Genomic DNA, 14,096 nt, shown 5'->3' with positions numbered 1-14,096 from the left:
AACATCACTATCAGAGGACCATTTGCTTCTAAAATGACACTCTAAAGATAATGCTGATTCAAGGATTCATACTCCAAGATTCCTGTATCCAAGACATTACATGCTTGAGAAAGTCTTGGGCCTCTAGCCTCACGTTTCTTTGAACGAAATCGTGGCTATAGGATCCATGGTATCATCTGACTGTTTTCCAAATGTTATCATTTTCTCCCTTAAACTGATTCTCTGTTGTGACTGTGTTAATGATCATAACATCTATAGTTGGGGAAGTCAATCATTTGCAATAAAAATGGTTCTTCGTTTCTAAAAATCTTTGTGTACTTACTTGCGAATTATTCCTTTCTTGGGGTGTTTTGGCATCTCTTGAGATTTGGGCTAACAGTATGTTGGCTGAACCTGAGGTACTTCCTTGATATAATGCAATTATTTCTTCTTATACTTGCATCATAAATAATGTCTTCTCTACCTGCTTCTCATATGCAACATGCTCAGGCTCTCAAATACCCAAGCACAAATCACAGAGTATTTCAGAACTGTGCTTTGGAAATGGTACTGAGTGTCTAGAGTCAAGCTGGAAGGGGAAAGGGAAATGAAGTGACATCTATTAGGATGCTATGACAAAAGTCTCAGAGAGGACATGTAGGCTGAGTGCTTAATGAAGTAATGCAATCGAAGAGATCATTTCCGGGATTGTTGAAAAATGTGAATTAGACTCGGGTGTTAGGCATGAGGAATCAAAACCTAAGAAAAGGGTAAGTTAGAAGAAAAAATATACTATCAAATTTATCTACATCTGACGAAAGTACAAATATATTTGCTTGCTTACATGGAGTTTGAGAAATGTTATTTAATTCACTTAACAAATATTATTGAATAGGTATCATCATCCTAGACACTGAAGACACAGAAGAAAAATTATAGACAAATGTCCTGCTGTCAGAATGTTTACAGTCTAATAGATGAAGATTTTAAAAAGCAAAAATAGGCTGGGCGCGGTGGCTCACACTTGTTAATCCTTGCACTTTGGGAGGCCGAGGTGGGCGGATTACTTGAGGTCAGGAGTTTGAGACCAGCGTGGCCACCATGGTGAAACCCCGTCTCTACTAAAAACACAAAAAGTAGCCAGGCATGGTGGTGGGTGCCTGTAATTCCAGCTACTTGGCAGGCTGAGGCACGTGAATCACTTGAACCTAGGAGGCAGAGGTTGCAGTGAGCCAAGTTCGCGCCATTGTACTCTCGCCTGGAAAACAAGAGTGAAACTCCGTCTCTAAAAATAAAACAAACAAACACAAATAAAAATAAAAAAGCAAAAATTTATTATAATAAATTAGGACAGATAATTGCTATAGAGGAAATAAAACAGGTTGATGGATAGGAGATTAAGGTTTGAAGTACTGGAGAGACAGCTCTGGGAAGTATTTTGAGGTTTTGACATTTAAGCTCATAATACAACATTTCCAGCAGCAAAGAAAGGCTAAAAAGGACAGTAGCAAGTGCCAAGGTGGAGAGAAGTTCATTAAGTCTGGGTATGATGAGGGTGATGACACAATTTTCAGTTAGAAAAGAGCAAGGTCTAGTATCTTAATGGAGTTCTTTTCAGATCGTGATAAATATAAAAATGGGATTAAAGGGCCTGTTTTGGTTTCCTGGATGACTTTCTGATGTGGAGTGTTCACTGTTTTTGGGTTCTGATTTTAGTGTCCTTTCCTCTAGTTCTAGATCATCCAAACTCTATCATTTAAATCTTACAACAGAGAATGTCTTCTGGATTCAGTAGAAATGTGTCACAGTCAGCAGTAATAAGCCTGTCCCTGTTTCATTCATACAACAGGGATTATTACATCAGGTCTGACTCTCTGAGGTTCCTGGAGCTGGGTGACCTCACAAAATGTCTGGCTCCAAGAAAGATAGCCCTATAATCGGTATCAACCCAGGAGAAAGGCTATGTCCAGGATAGAATCTGTCCAACTGATGGACAGTGGGGGTTTCTTCCAGGAGCAGGCTAGCTTTTACATCTGGAATATTTGTGAGTCAGATCTGAGGACTAACTTCACTCTCTGGAACTTTACTCTGAAGTTATTACAGTATTGCAAGCAGTGGATAACACTTTACATATCTTCAAAATCTGAAATGTGATTCTCTCAGTTTAAGAAAATTTTGAGACATTCGGCTTGTGTGAAATGAAAAAATTATGATAATGTTAACAGAGACAGGACAAAATTTGAGAAGTGTGTGTGTGTGTGTGTGTGTGTGTGTGTGTGTACGCACATGTAGATGTGGCCTGTTTGGTGGAGGTTGGGAAAAATGAATATTTGAATTCACATATGTAATCACATTATGGAGGAAAGGAAAAACTATTTATATTTCACAATACTTTCTGTGGTCAGAAAATAATTTAAGCTTTAAAAATCTCCTTTATAAAGAAATACAAAAGTCTTTATTTTGGGATACGTTATTACATAATGTGGAGGCTTTAAATTGTAAAATCTATATTGTAAAATTTGTTCTTTGAGTCATTTAACAAACCTTAAGATTTATGTTTCAGCTATGTGCTGTGATTGGTGCTGAGATAGAGAGAGAAAACACGTAGTCCATTCTAAGAATTCAAAATCTTCGGCTGGACACAAAATACTAAATCATACATAGCAGGTGTGCTTGCAGGTATTATGGCGTTACCAAGAAGAGCTCAAGGGTGATACTTAAATCAGAATGTGGAAAGAGAAGCCTTGACAAGGGTAAGAAATTGCTCCCAAAGGAGAATGATAGGAGCAGAGCCATAAAGGATGAGGTAGATTTGGTCAGTTACAAGAGACAGAAAATGGAATTCAAGGCCTAGAAATTCAAGGAAGGAAGAAAACAAACTGTCAGTTTATTGAAAGAGTAGGAGGCTCCATTGAGAACTTTTAATCAGTGTCCACTGGCATAAAAGAATGATCAGGTCTCTTGGGTGAGCTCCACTGTCTGATATGGTGCCACTAGCCAGATGGGGCTGTTGAGTGCTCAAAATGGGGATAGTCCAAAATGAAATGTGCTGTAAGTGTAAAATACACAGTAGACATCAAAGACTTAATAGAAAAAAGAATGAAAGTATCAAATACATTTATTTATTGTATGTTAAATGATAATATTTTGAGACATTAGAGAGAATAAAATATGGTATAAATTAATTCACCTGTTTCTTTTTATCTTTTTAAAATGTGGACATTGGAAAATTTAAATTTCTCAATGTTTTTCATGACATATTTCTATTGTAGAGTATTGCCCTAGAGGGCCAGTTATAACAAACTGGCCATGTAAGGACACTGGCTAGAAAGAGAAGTCATGTTATGTCACTAGCAAAGATGAGGAAGTCTAACCATACTAGCCAGGTGTAAGGAGTAGATCAGTCTGAGGCAATAGGACCACAGTTGCCAGTGCTGCAAACTTCAGGGGAGGAGCAAAGTCTCCCGTATAGACAAATTTTTCTTCTGGAATAGTTTATTTAGTAAATGTGTGCTGTAGTTTGTTTTGTGCTGCTACAACAGAATGCCTGAGACTGGGTAATTTATAATAAACAGAAATTTGTTAGCTCATAGATCTGGTGGCTGGAAAACCCAGTATCAAAGTGGCGAGGAACTTCCTCCTGCATCAAAACATGGCAGAAGGCATCACATGGTGAAAGACCAAGAGAGGGCAAGAGAGAGGAAGAGCAAGACGGGGTGAACCCATTTGTACGATAACAGACTTGCTCCTGTGATAATGGTGTTAGCCTATTTATGAAGGTGGAGCCCTCGTGACTGAAACTCTTCATAATGGTCCTATCTCCAAATACCTTCACAATGGCAATTAAATTCCAACATGAGTTTTGAAGGGGCAAACATTTAAACCATAGCAATGGGATCGATTAATGTCCCATCTGTTTAGATACAAAGATATAAATACCTACCTCACACCATATGCATAAGAAATTCCACACTGATTAAAGTTCTGCACATGGAAGTCAAATTATGAAAGTGCTAGAATATGGTACAGGGCTTTAAGAATTTTGCAAGCCAGTTGTTAAACTATTGGTAAGTTGAAAGCAGTCATGCTTAGAAATATTTACACCATGAAAACTGGCAAATCAGAAACTACCACTCCCAATCTCAGCTGAGATCATTAAACAATTAACAGCATACCACTGTCCATATTCCCACAGTCACTGGGAAGAAATCTGTTTTTCAAATGTTTTACAACAATTATATATGATTTATGGGACTAAAGAAAAGAGATATCTATAGAAATCAATGAAAAGTAATTGTATCAATATTATTTTATGTTCAGAAATCTCTAGCATTTCCTTTAAGTTGATATTCAGATTCTCTACATGAAACATTGTCTTTAGCTCTTCTCTCCTCTGCAAGACGTCACTTCCTCACAGTAATCCAAATAATCACACTTCTGAAAACAAAATTGTATAGCAGTTAAGAGTGTAGATTCCAGAGTCACATTACATTACTACTGCTCTAGTATAGGCTTCATCATTTATTAGCTATGTGATCATGAACACATTATTCAGCTCCTTTGAGCCTCAGTGTATGAAAAGGTAAAATGATAAAATAGTGTTACTTCAGAATTTTTGAGAGTGTCAGATTAAAGAAAGTATGCCAGCTGTACCACTGTGAAAACTCAGTAAATTTTTATTGTATTTGTTATCAGGTTGTTATTGTTATATAGCTAATGTTCAACCATTTTTAACCTGAAATGATCATTTCATATGGCTTACTCCCATTCTTCAGGTTGTCTGTTTACTTGGTTAATTATTTCTTTTGCTGTGCGGAAGCTTGTTAGTTTAATTAAGCTCCATTTATCTATTTTTGTTTTTATTGCATACTTTTGAAGTATTAGTCTTGAATTCTTTGCCGTGACCAAAGTTCAGAAAAAGTTTTCCCTAGGTTTTCTTCTAATATTTTTATTGTTTCAGGTCTTACATTGAAGTCTTTAATCCATCTCGAGTTGATTTTTGTATATGATGAGAGATGGAGTCCAGTTTCGCTCGTGTGCATATAGCAATCCAGTTTTCCCAGCATCATTTATTGAAGAGGGTGTCCTTTCCCCAGTGTATGTGCTTGTTGACTTAGTCAAAGAACAGCTGGTTGTAAACATATGGCTTTATTGACAGGTTCTCTCTTCTGTTCCATTGATCTATGTTCCTTTTTTTTTTTAAGACAGAGTCTTGCTCTGTTGCCAGGTGCCAGGCTGGAGTGCAGTGGTGCAATCTCGGCTCACTGCAACCTCCGCCTCCTGGGTTCAAGCAATTCTCCTGCCTCAGCCTCCCAGGTAGCTGGGACTACAGGCGCCTGCCACCACGCCCAGGTAATTGTTTTTTTTAGTTTTTTTTTGGTAGAGACAGGGTTTCACCATGTTGGCCAGGATGGTCTCGATATCTTGACCTCGTGATCCACCCGCCTCGGCCTCCCAAAGTGCTGGGATTACAGGCTTGAGCCACCGTGCCAGACCTCCATTGATCTATGTTTCTATATTTATACCACTACCATACTGTTTTGGTTACTATATTCTTGTGTGTGTGTGTATATATATATATATATACACACACACACATTATATACATATAAAATACTATATATATAAAATATAGTATCTACAATAAATTTTGATAAATGAATTTGGTAAATTTTTTTGGCAAAGTTTTTAGGTTTTTCTTTATATAAGATCATATCATCAGCAAATAGAATACTCAACATTGCTAACCATCACAGAAATGCAAATTAAAATGACAACGAGGTATAATCTTATGTCGCTCAGAATGGCTATTATTGAAATGACAAAAAATAACAGATGTTGGTGAGGAGACAGAGAAAATTATAACCGGAAATTTAAATATTAATTATTATTATTATTTTTCTCATATAACATCCTCTAAATTAAAATAAAAAAATTTACAGCTGGAAGAAATCTCATAGGCTTTCATTTAAGTTAGTGATTGCCCCTAGTTTGTTAGAGTCACAGAAAATAAAGACGAAGTTATTGACCTTAAATAACTGAGAATTATCTGAGGGAACCAGATAAACAAAATGAGAGTATGCCAGTATAACATATTGAGAACCTTAATAGAATTGGGCAAATGAATCCCTGGAAGAATGTTGGAGTGATGCTTAATGCATATTGTGAATGTGCAGGAAGCTTTTATGGGAGATGTAGCCTAAGCTGTGCTTTGAAGGATCAGTAGGATTTTGGTAGGTAAAAATTGGAAGTCAGTAGCAAAGACATGGAACCAACTTAAATTGTCCATCAATGGTAGACTGGACAAAGAAAACGTGGTACATATGAAACATGGAATATTATGTAGCCATAAACAAGAACAAGATTATGTCCCTTGTAGAAACATGGATGGAGCCGAAGCTATCATCCTTAGCAGTAAACTAACGCAGGAACAGAAAACCAAATACTGGAAGTTCTCACTTATAAGTGGGAGCTAAGTGATGAGAACACATGGACACAAGAAGGGGAGCAACACATGCAGGGGTCTACTTGAAGGGGGAGGGTGGGAGCGGGGAGAGAATCAGAAAAAATAACTGTTGGGAACTAGGCTTAGTACCTGTGTGTCAAAATTATCTGTACAACAAACTCCCGAGACATGAGTTTACTTATATAACAAACCTGCACATTTACCCCTGACCTAAAATAAAAGTTAAAAAAAAAAAAATTGGTGAAGTGGGCAAGATGTTTCAAAGAAGTAACACATTGAAAACTTTCAAGAAATCTTAGGGTGGATTATGGTGCATTGGACAAAATCCTGTTGCTTTTATTTTACTATATTGTATCTGACCTCTGTTTTACATCACTTCAGATCTTTGCCTCAGCTGTCTCTCGCTCTAGCCACCACTGCAGTGGCCATCCTGCACGGGCTCCATCTACTTTCTTGCAAGTGTTACCTAAGAATGCCTCGTTTTGTGCCTTTGCTGTTTGCTTCTCCCTTCTGGTCTGGGGATTTCTTGTTCATTATTGAGATAGAAAATGCTAGGACATCTCCCAGTGCCCAAGTATGTGTGTACCTGGAAATATAGGAGAGATAATGGCCCCTGAAGTAAAAAACCTAAATTAGGTTTGATTACATTCCACAAGGCATGTTTGTTCCACATGTGGGTTACAGCTGTTTTCTTACAATTCTCATGATTGGCTGGGGGCAAATCCTAGACATAATTACCTGAAACACTCATTGTCCTTAGAATAATGAGCTTTTTAAAAATGAAAATTGCTGTGGTAATGAGGCCACAGAGTCTGTGTTGTGTGCTCCACCCCCTTCTGGTGGTATATAAAGGTCTCAGGGCAGACGATGACATTCAGACTTCAGAATCACCCCTCTACTTCTCTACGGAACTACTAAACACCCATCTCTAGACACCATGTGTTGCAACTACTACAGAAACTCATGTGGTAGCTATGGCTACGGCTGTGGCTGTGGCTCTGGCTATGGCTGTGGATACGGCTCTGGCTATGGCTGTGGCTATGGCTCTGGCTATGGCTGTGGCTATGGCTGTGGATATGGCTCTGGCTGTGGCTATGGCTGTAGGTATGGCTCTGGCTACGGCTGTGGATATGGCTCTGGCTATGGCTGTGGCTATGGCTCTGGCTATGGCTGTGGCTATGGCTGTGGATACGGCTCTGGCTGTGGCTATGGCTACGGCTGTGGATATGGCTCTGGCTGTGGCTGTGGCTATGGCTGTAGGTATGGCTCTGGCTATGGCTGTGGATACGGCTCTGGCTCTGGCTGTGGCTCTGGCTATGGCTGTGGCTATGGCTGTGGATATGGCTCTGGCTATGGCTCTAGCTGCTGTGGCTACCAGCCGTTTTGCTATAGAAGATGTTATTCTTGCTGCTAGAAAATAACTGCCATGCATCTCGTCTTCTAAAATGACAATTTTAAGGCCATTTATGTTTCAGTATCCTACAATTCCATCAAATTCCCCTGAATAGAGAGTAGTCAGAGCCTGAAGAAAACAGATTGTCTTTTGAAATCCTGCTTGCTGTTGTGAGGGCCTGAGGTGCTCCATGATGTTTCTGGAAGACAGAAGACCTAACTCTGGCCATGGTCTGAATATAAACCTACTACCTTCTTAGTTTATGTTTCCATATTGTGACTATTTCCAAATAAACAAGTTTCATTGGTCCTAACAAGTTTTTCTGTTTTTTCTTGTTTCAGACATGCTATTGACTTATATTTTTGTCTTGTATTTCTATGACCTCTTCAAAGACTGGGTGGGCTAATTCTAAGCTGCCCATTCTAATTATGCTTTCCATTCTGCTTGGTCAGTGCCTGCGACATACTAGACGTCACATATTTTAAATATCATCCCTGAACAAATGGCTTCTTATTAGCCGAGTCTTGTGTTTTTAATTCATTTTAATTAAGACTTTGTACTTAAGCATTTGTGTTTCATGACTCTGGATCTATCTATTTTTTTCCATGTTAATCAGCAATAATGCACTATGCACACATACACACAATGAATATCACAGAAAACCTGCTTCAGGAAAAATGCTAATGACACAAAATTGAGTTGGAATGGAAGAGACAGATGGCTCAGAAGGTAAATGTAATAATATTAGGAAACTAGTTAAAGTGGTCTGCATTTCAGTGTAGGTAACGAAAAAGAACAGATGAGCATCAGAGACTTGGTGAAGGTAGAACCTGTAAGATCTTAGACTTCAATAGGGAAAGAGAATGGAGAGACATCTAGGGAAGCAAATCTCTAAAAAGTCTATGTTTCTCCTTAGCACTTAGAATTGTGAGGAATTTGGGGTGGTATGTATAGTTATATATCTTCAAGACTGGTGTTGCAAAATTAGTAATACTAGTTTTGCAGATGTGCCCTATGTCTTTGTTGAGAAACTAATTAGATTAAATGTATAACAACAGCATAAATTCCTCAACACAGGATCTCTTTTCAATATGTGACACCATCTGAAACAAGAATTGCTTCCTCACTAGGCGCTCTATTATTGGATGTGTTTAAACCCAGGTTGGCTCTCTCACTGTTAAGAGTTCTTCTAGGAGGAAGTTACAAAGTCAGAGAGAGGTATGGAATTAACTGATCTTATGTATCTATTTTTACCCCCATCCTATTCTAGGATACTATAGAAATTGATTTGAGCTTTGAAGCCTGATTGTGAATATGGTGATGCTGATATTAAAAAAAAAAATACAGAACGAGAACTTTTATGTTTCTGTATCTGGAAGGAGGGGCCGATTGTAATATGTCTGTCTGTAGAAATCCAATATTCATTTGGGATATAAAAAGACAGTCAGAACTGGAGTCAAGATTCAGCCATCCATAGTCAAATAAATTCTGTGTTACTGGACACCCTTGAATCTTGAAAGAAACTGAGTCTTGAGAAGAGGTAGGACAAAAGGGCACGGATGAATAGATTGTTTTCTCGAAGATGTAGAACCACTTCTTAATTAGATAACTGTGAAGTCTCATTCATCAAATATTTATTGTGCTCCTAATAAAGCACATTTAATTATATACTATGAAGAGTGAGGTAAAATATTTCATCCTCGCTTTTCAAAAGTGTAGGAAAGGCATAAAAGACCACAGGCTACAAAGATCAGAGTATTGCTATAAAATAGTTACACACGGAAGTATTTGAGAAGTACAGGGGAAGAAATCAGGAGGGCCAGGATTAGAAAAAGTAGAAAGAAGCATGAGGAATCTTTCTGAAAAAGAGACAAATTTCTAGCTGAAATATGAAGGATGAATAGAAGTTGATCAATCATAGAAGAAATATCCTTCTAGGCAGGGAAGAAAAAATAAATATTTAATGGTTGACATGTACATATTTGAGTGATGAATACAATAAAAACCCAGACTTTACAACTATACAATATATCTATGCAACAAAATTGCACTTGTACCCTTTAAGTTTATGCAAATGAAAAAAGGTCATATATTGGAATGTTATTGCTATAGCCATCATCTCTCTTGGAAGAAATGTAATCACAGTTGAGCCAGAAAGAAAAAAATCAATAACCTGTACCTTTGTGTGGTTTACTCTCCTTGTTGCTTCTAATCTTAGTGAAGATGGTGGGCTATCCCTTCTGTGATTACGTTATGTTTATGTTTGGCAGATAAAACACAAAATAAACCAATGTGAATTTCATATTAAAAATATATATCTTTTTAAGTATAAGTGTGTTTCATGCAGTATCTGGGGCATATTTATAGAATGTGGCAACTCAAGCTATGTGGCAAAGAAATTTTTCAGATGTCCTGGCTGACACCTTAATTACAATAATGTGAGACCTCGAGGCAAGATCTCAGCTAGGTTGTGCTTAGATTTCTCATCTATGAAAACTGAGATAATAATGGATATTGTTTTAAGCTGCTATTTTGGTGATGATTTGTTATGCAATCATAGAAACCTATTACCACAGACTTCTTCCTCTGTTCTCTATATTACCTCGTAAGATGTGTGGTTGTCTTGGATAACCAGGATAACATATCTGCACAACAGCAGAGATTAGGAAGCCAGCCATTCCAATGAACTTCAAGGACAGATTATTTTCAAGTGAAAACTAAAAGGTGAGAGGCACTATCAGCCATATTTGGTGGGACTGCCCTGGGCACAAAATATTTAAATAAATTTTATCTACGATCCCAAGTGACACTGAAAAAAAATAAGAGACCTTAAAGTATACAGGGTATTTTATAACAGAGTAATTATACAGTGAAGCAGATAACCACACAAAATAACGAGATCCCTGTTACAATAAGTATTTAAGCATTTGACGATCAGGAAGCGAGATTTTATGTAGCATGGCACAGAAGAATACATACCTGTGCTTCATATGTGCCGTAAGTTTCCTAATTTATTTTTGTACCTCGGTATCTATAGTATGATACCTACTTCTTTCATGTTTTGATTTCAATTAAAATAAAAATATTCAAAGGAATTTAAAATTTATAAAACATTCAGCAGCTGTTATCATAAAGGATATTCATTTGTTGTTGTTCTAGTTTGAACTAAATAAACATCTAGAGTTGATAAATATTTGTTAAGGAATTTCTCCAGGAGTGAATATATGTTATCAGAATATTATATTTATGGCTATTTGAATTCATAGGAACCCTGTCACATGAAATATTGAGGAGTTTCTGTATACGGCAGCATTGGGTTCCAATGACATCACCTACAAAGTAATTAGTAATTAGCAAGCTAGTCAAAATAATTGGTCAAACTTGTTTCAATGATTGCATTTTTAAACATCAACTGCCCAATCCTCCACAGAGCCTTGATATATAAAATATATCTTTGGAATCATGTGTTCAGATGAATGGCTAATGGATAGAAATGGTTCTTAGAGATTCATAATTGGCTCAAGACAATGCCTGGATGACAAAAAAATGGATCCTCAATAGAACTGGAAAATCTATAATAATATGTTTATTTAAGGCATACACTGTAGCTATGAAAACACCAGGCCCTCTCAGTATCAACTGAGTGGGCTGATTTGCACATACTAGGTATTAAACATTTTTTACATGAATAATGAAATTGATGGTATGTCCTGGCTCTTTCTGTTAGGATGTGAAGGTTCTAGGGTTGTATGTTACATTCAAACTTCAGAAAAATCCTTCTGTACCTCCACTGAAATCTCACCTTCTGGCACCATGAGTTTCAACTACTATGGGAACGCCTATGGAGACTGTGGATATGATTCCAGATATGGATATGGGTCTGGTGCTGATTGTAGCTGCTGTATCTACCAACCTTTTTGCTACAGAAGATGCTGATCCTCTTGCTACTAGAACATCATCTTAGAACCTACCTTTGAAATAATATTTTAAGGTTAATACTTCTTCCCAGAGGATATCCCATTTTATCATCTCTCTACATTCATTTAAGGATTGGATGTAATCTGTGTTTACTTCAACAAATCTATTTGTTATTGAACGATCCCATTATGTTACCTGGAGACAGAAGATTTTATTCTAATTATATTCAAAATGTAAATTATTGGTTCTTCTATTTTTTGGTTTTGCATGTTCCATAAATACTTCATAGTTGGAGAAAAGTATACTTTTTTCATAAACGAATTTAACTTATTTTTATAAAAATTTGTGGGTTTTTTTTGTGCTACACTCATCACTACTTTAGTGTTTGTGTCTTCCCTGAAATTTTGGGCAAGCAGCGTATTAGTGGAGCCTTAGATTGACTTATTCCTTCAACAATTACTTATTTATTGCTAATTCTTTCATCAATATCACAAAGGTTTGTTTTTGTAGTATTGTCGTAACTCGTTATTAGGTAGTGTGAGGCTTTCGACTTTGATTTCCTTTTAAAATTATTTTGATGGTGAGTACAAAATTACAGTTAGACAGAATAAATTTTGGTGTTCCATTACCCAAAAGAGTGACTATAGCAAAAAACAATGTATTGTATATTTCAAGATAGGTAGAAAGATTTTGAATGTTATCACTATAAAGAAATGATAAAGTTTAAAATGATGGATATGGTAATTATCCTGGTCTGATCATTGTACTATGTATATATGCATTGAAACATCACATTTTACATCATAAATATGTACAATGATGTGTCAATTACAAATTAAATAAAATATGTTGTCTGTTCTAGTTACTTTGCCTTTGCATCTAAACATTCAAGTCAGCTTGTCAATAGCTATAAATATATCCTGCTTAGATTTTGATAGGGATAGAGTCAAATTCATAGATCATTTCTGGGAGAATGAACGTCTTAACAATATTGAGTCCAATCCGTAAATATGGTATTTATATATCTCTGTATGTATGTATTTCAGAATAAATTTTGGTGTTCTGTTACACAGTAGAGTGACTATAGCAAATGACAATGTATTGTATATTTTAAGATAGGTAGAAATATTTTGAATGTTGTAACTGTAAATAAATGATAAAGTTTGGGGCTGGGCACAGCGGCTCACCAGCACTTTGGGAGGCCAAGGCGGGCAGATCACAAGGTCAGGAGATTGAGACTATCCTGGCTAACACAGTGAAACCCTGTCTCTACTAAAAATAATAAAAAAAAAAAATTAGAACAATTAGCCAGGAGTGGTGGTGCAGGCCATAGTACCAGCTACTAGGGGGCTGAAGCAGGGGAATTGCTTGAACCTGAGAAGCAGAGATTGCACTAAGCCAAGATTGCACCAGTGTACTCCAGCCTGGGTGACAGAGCAAGACTCCATCTCAAAAAAAAAAAAAAAAAAAAGATGAAGCTATGAGAATGCTTAGAAGAAGGGTGTACCTCATAGCACTTTGTGCCGAAGACAAGAAAATATACTAATTTTCTCCATGTATTTAACGATTTTTATATAGAAGATAGATTAAAATTAGTCTCTTGGTTCCAGGAGCCAGAATTAGATGAACATGTTTGAATTACAAAAAGGCAGGCTTGTTATATAATATGTGACAGTTTTCTAAATGTAAAAGCCAAACAATGAGATTTGGTGCTGGAAGGGGTTATTCAGCTCTGTGTGCATTTGAGTGTGGGATAACTTACTATTTATTCTGGTTTTTATGAGGTAACTGAGACATACAGGAACTGGATAAACCTAACAGAACCTTAATACTTCTTCCTACTGTAAGTTTTGAAAATGTTGATTCTGTAATTTAAATAGTGACTATAAAGTGTAGAGTCAAAGTCACTGAAAAAAGTGGTAACGTTCTTAAAAGCAACTGGAAAGGGGTGAGAGAAAGAACTTTTTATAGGTTTGGAAGTTGACCAGAGATGATGAGCAGATTTTGAATATGATGGCTGAGGTGAGGTAATAACCATATTAGCAAAGTAAGGCAGGTCTTTTAGATTCTGTGAAGTATCTGCAGAGGCTTACACCTGAAGAGGAAGCAGGAGATACAACGGAGCCCTCTAGATACACAATCGTGTCAGGAGATAGAATATTTCATGTTATCCACAAGCTGCATTAGAGACTTTATTGTGGGTATACTAAGGAGGAATCAGAGAAACAAACATGCATACAAGGGTCTAAAGTTACATAGAATCTCCCCATCCAGGATGGTGAGAGCTTTAGGTTGCACAGATAACTACTAACAAAAGGAAGTTTGTATAATAAAATGAGA

The 14,096-nt window shown here is 36.8% G+C and overlaps 1 protein-coding gene across 3 annotated transcripts; it reads left to right on the top strand.

Annotated features, from left to right (window-relative positions):
- The first annotated feature begins 7,382 nt into the window (after window positions 1-7,382).
- LOC105713741 (keratin-associated protein 6-2-like) lies at window positions 7,383-7,859 on the top strand. 3 transcript variants are annotated; one of them, XM_064379978.1, is made up of 2 exons: window positions 7,383-7,606; window positions 7,787-7,859. In XM_064379978.1, the coding sequence occupies exons 1-2, from the start codon at window positions 7,383-7,385 to the stop codon at window positions 7,857-7,859; spliced, it is 297 nt and encodes a 98-aa protein (XP_064236048.1). The 3 variants fall into 3 exon arrangements, with proteins under 3 accessions (XP_064236048.1, XP_021525117.2, XP_064236047.1); XM_021669442.2 differs by having other exon boundaries at window positions 7,383-7,636; window positions 7,751-7,859; XM_064379977.1 differs by having other exon boundaries at window positions 7,383-7,859.
- Window positions 7,860-14,096: the final 6,237 nt, after the last annotated feature.

The sequence above is a fragment of the Aotus nancymaae genome, unplaced genomic scaffold (assembly GCF_030222135.1).
Source record: "Aotus nancymaae isolate 86718 unplaced genomic scaffold, 86718_ANA_hifiasm-v0.15.2.pri h1tg000022l_1, whole genome shotgun sequence".
In the NCBI taxonomy this organism is placed as follows: Eukaryota; Metazoa; Chordata; class Mammalia; order Primates; family Aotidae; genus Aotus; species Aotus nancymaae.
This window is presented reverse-complemented; position numbering and strand designations above follow the sequence as displayed.

Coding starts and splice junctions, on each gene's coding strand:
- LOC105713741 (XM_064379977.1), top strand. CDS start 7,383: ATGTGTTGCAACTACTACAGAAACTCATGTGGTAGCTATGGCTACGGC.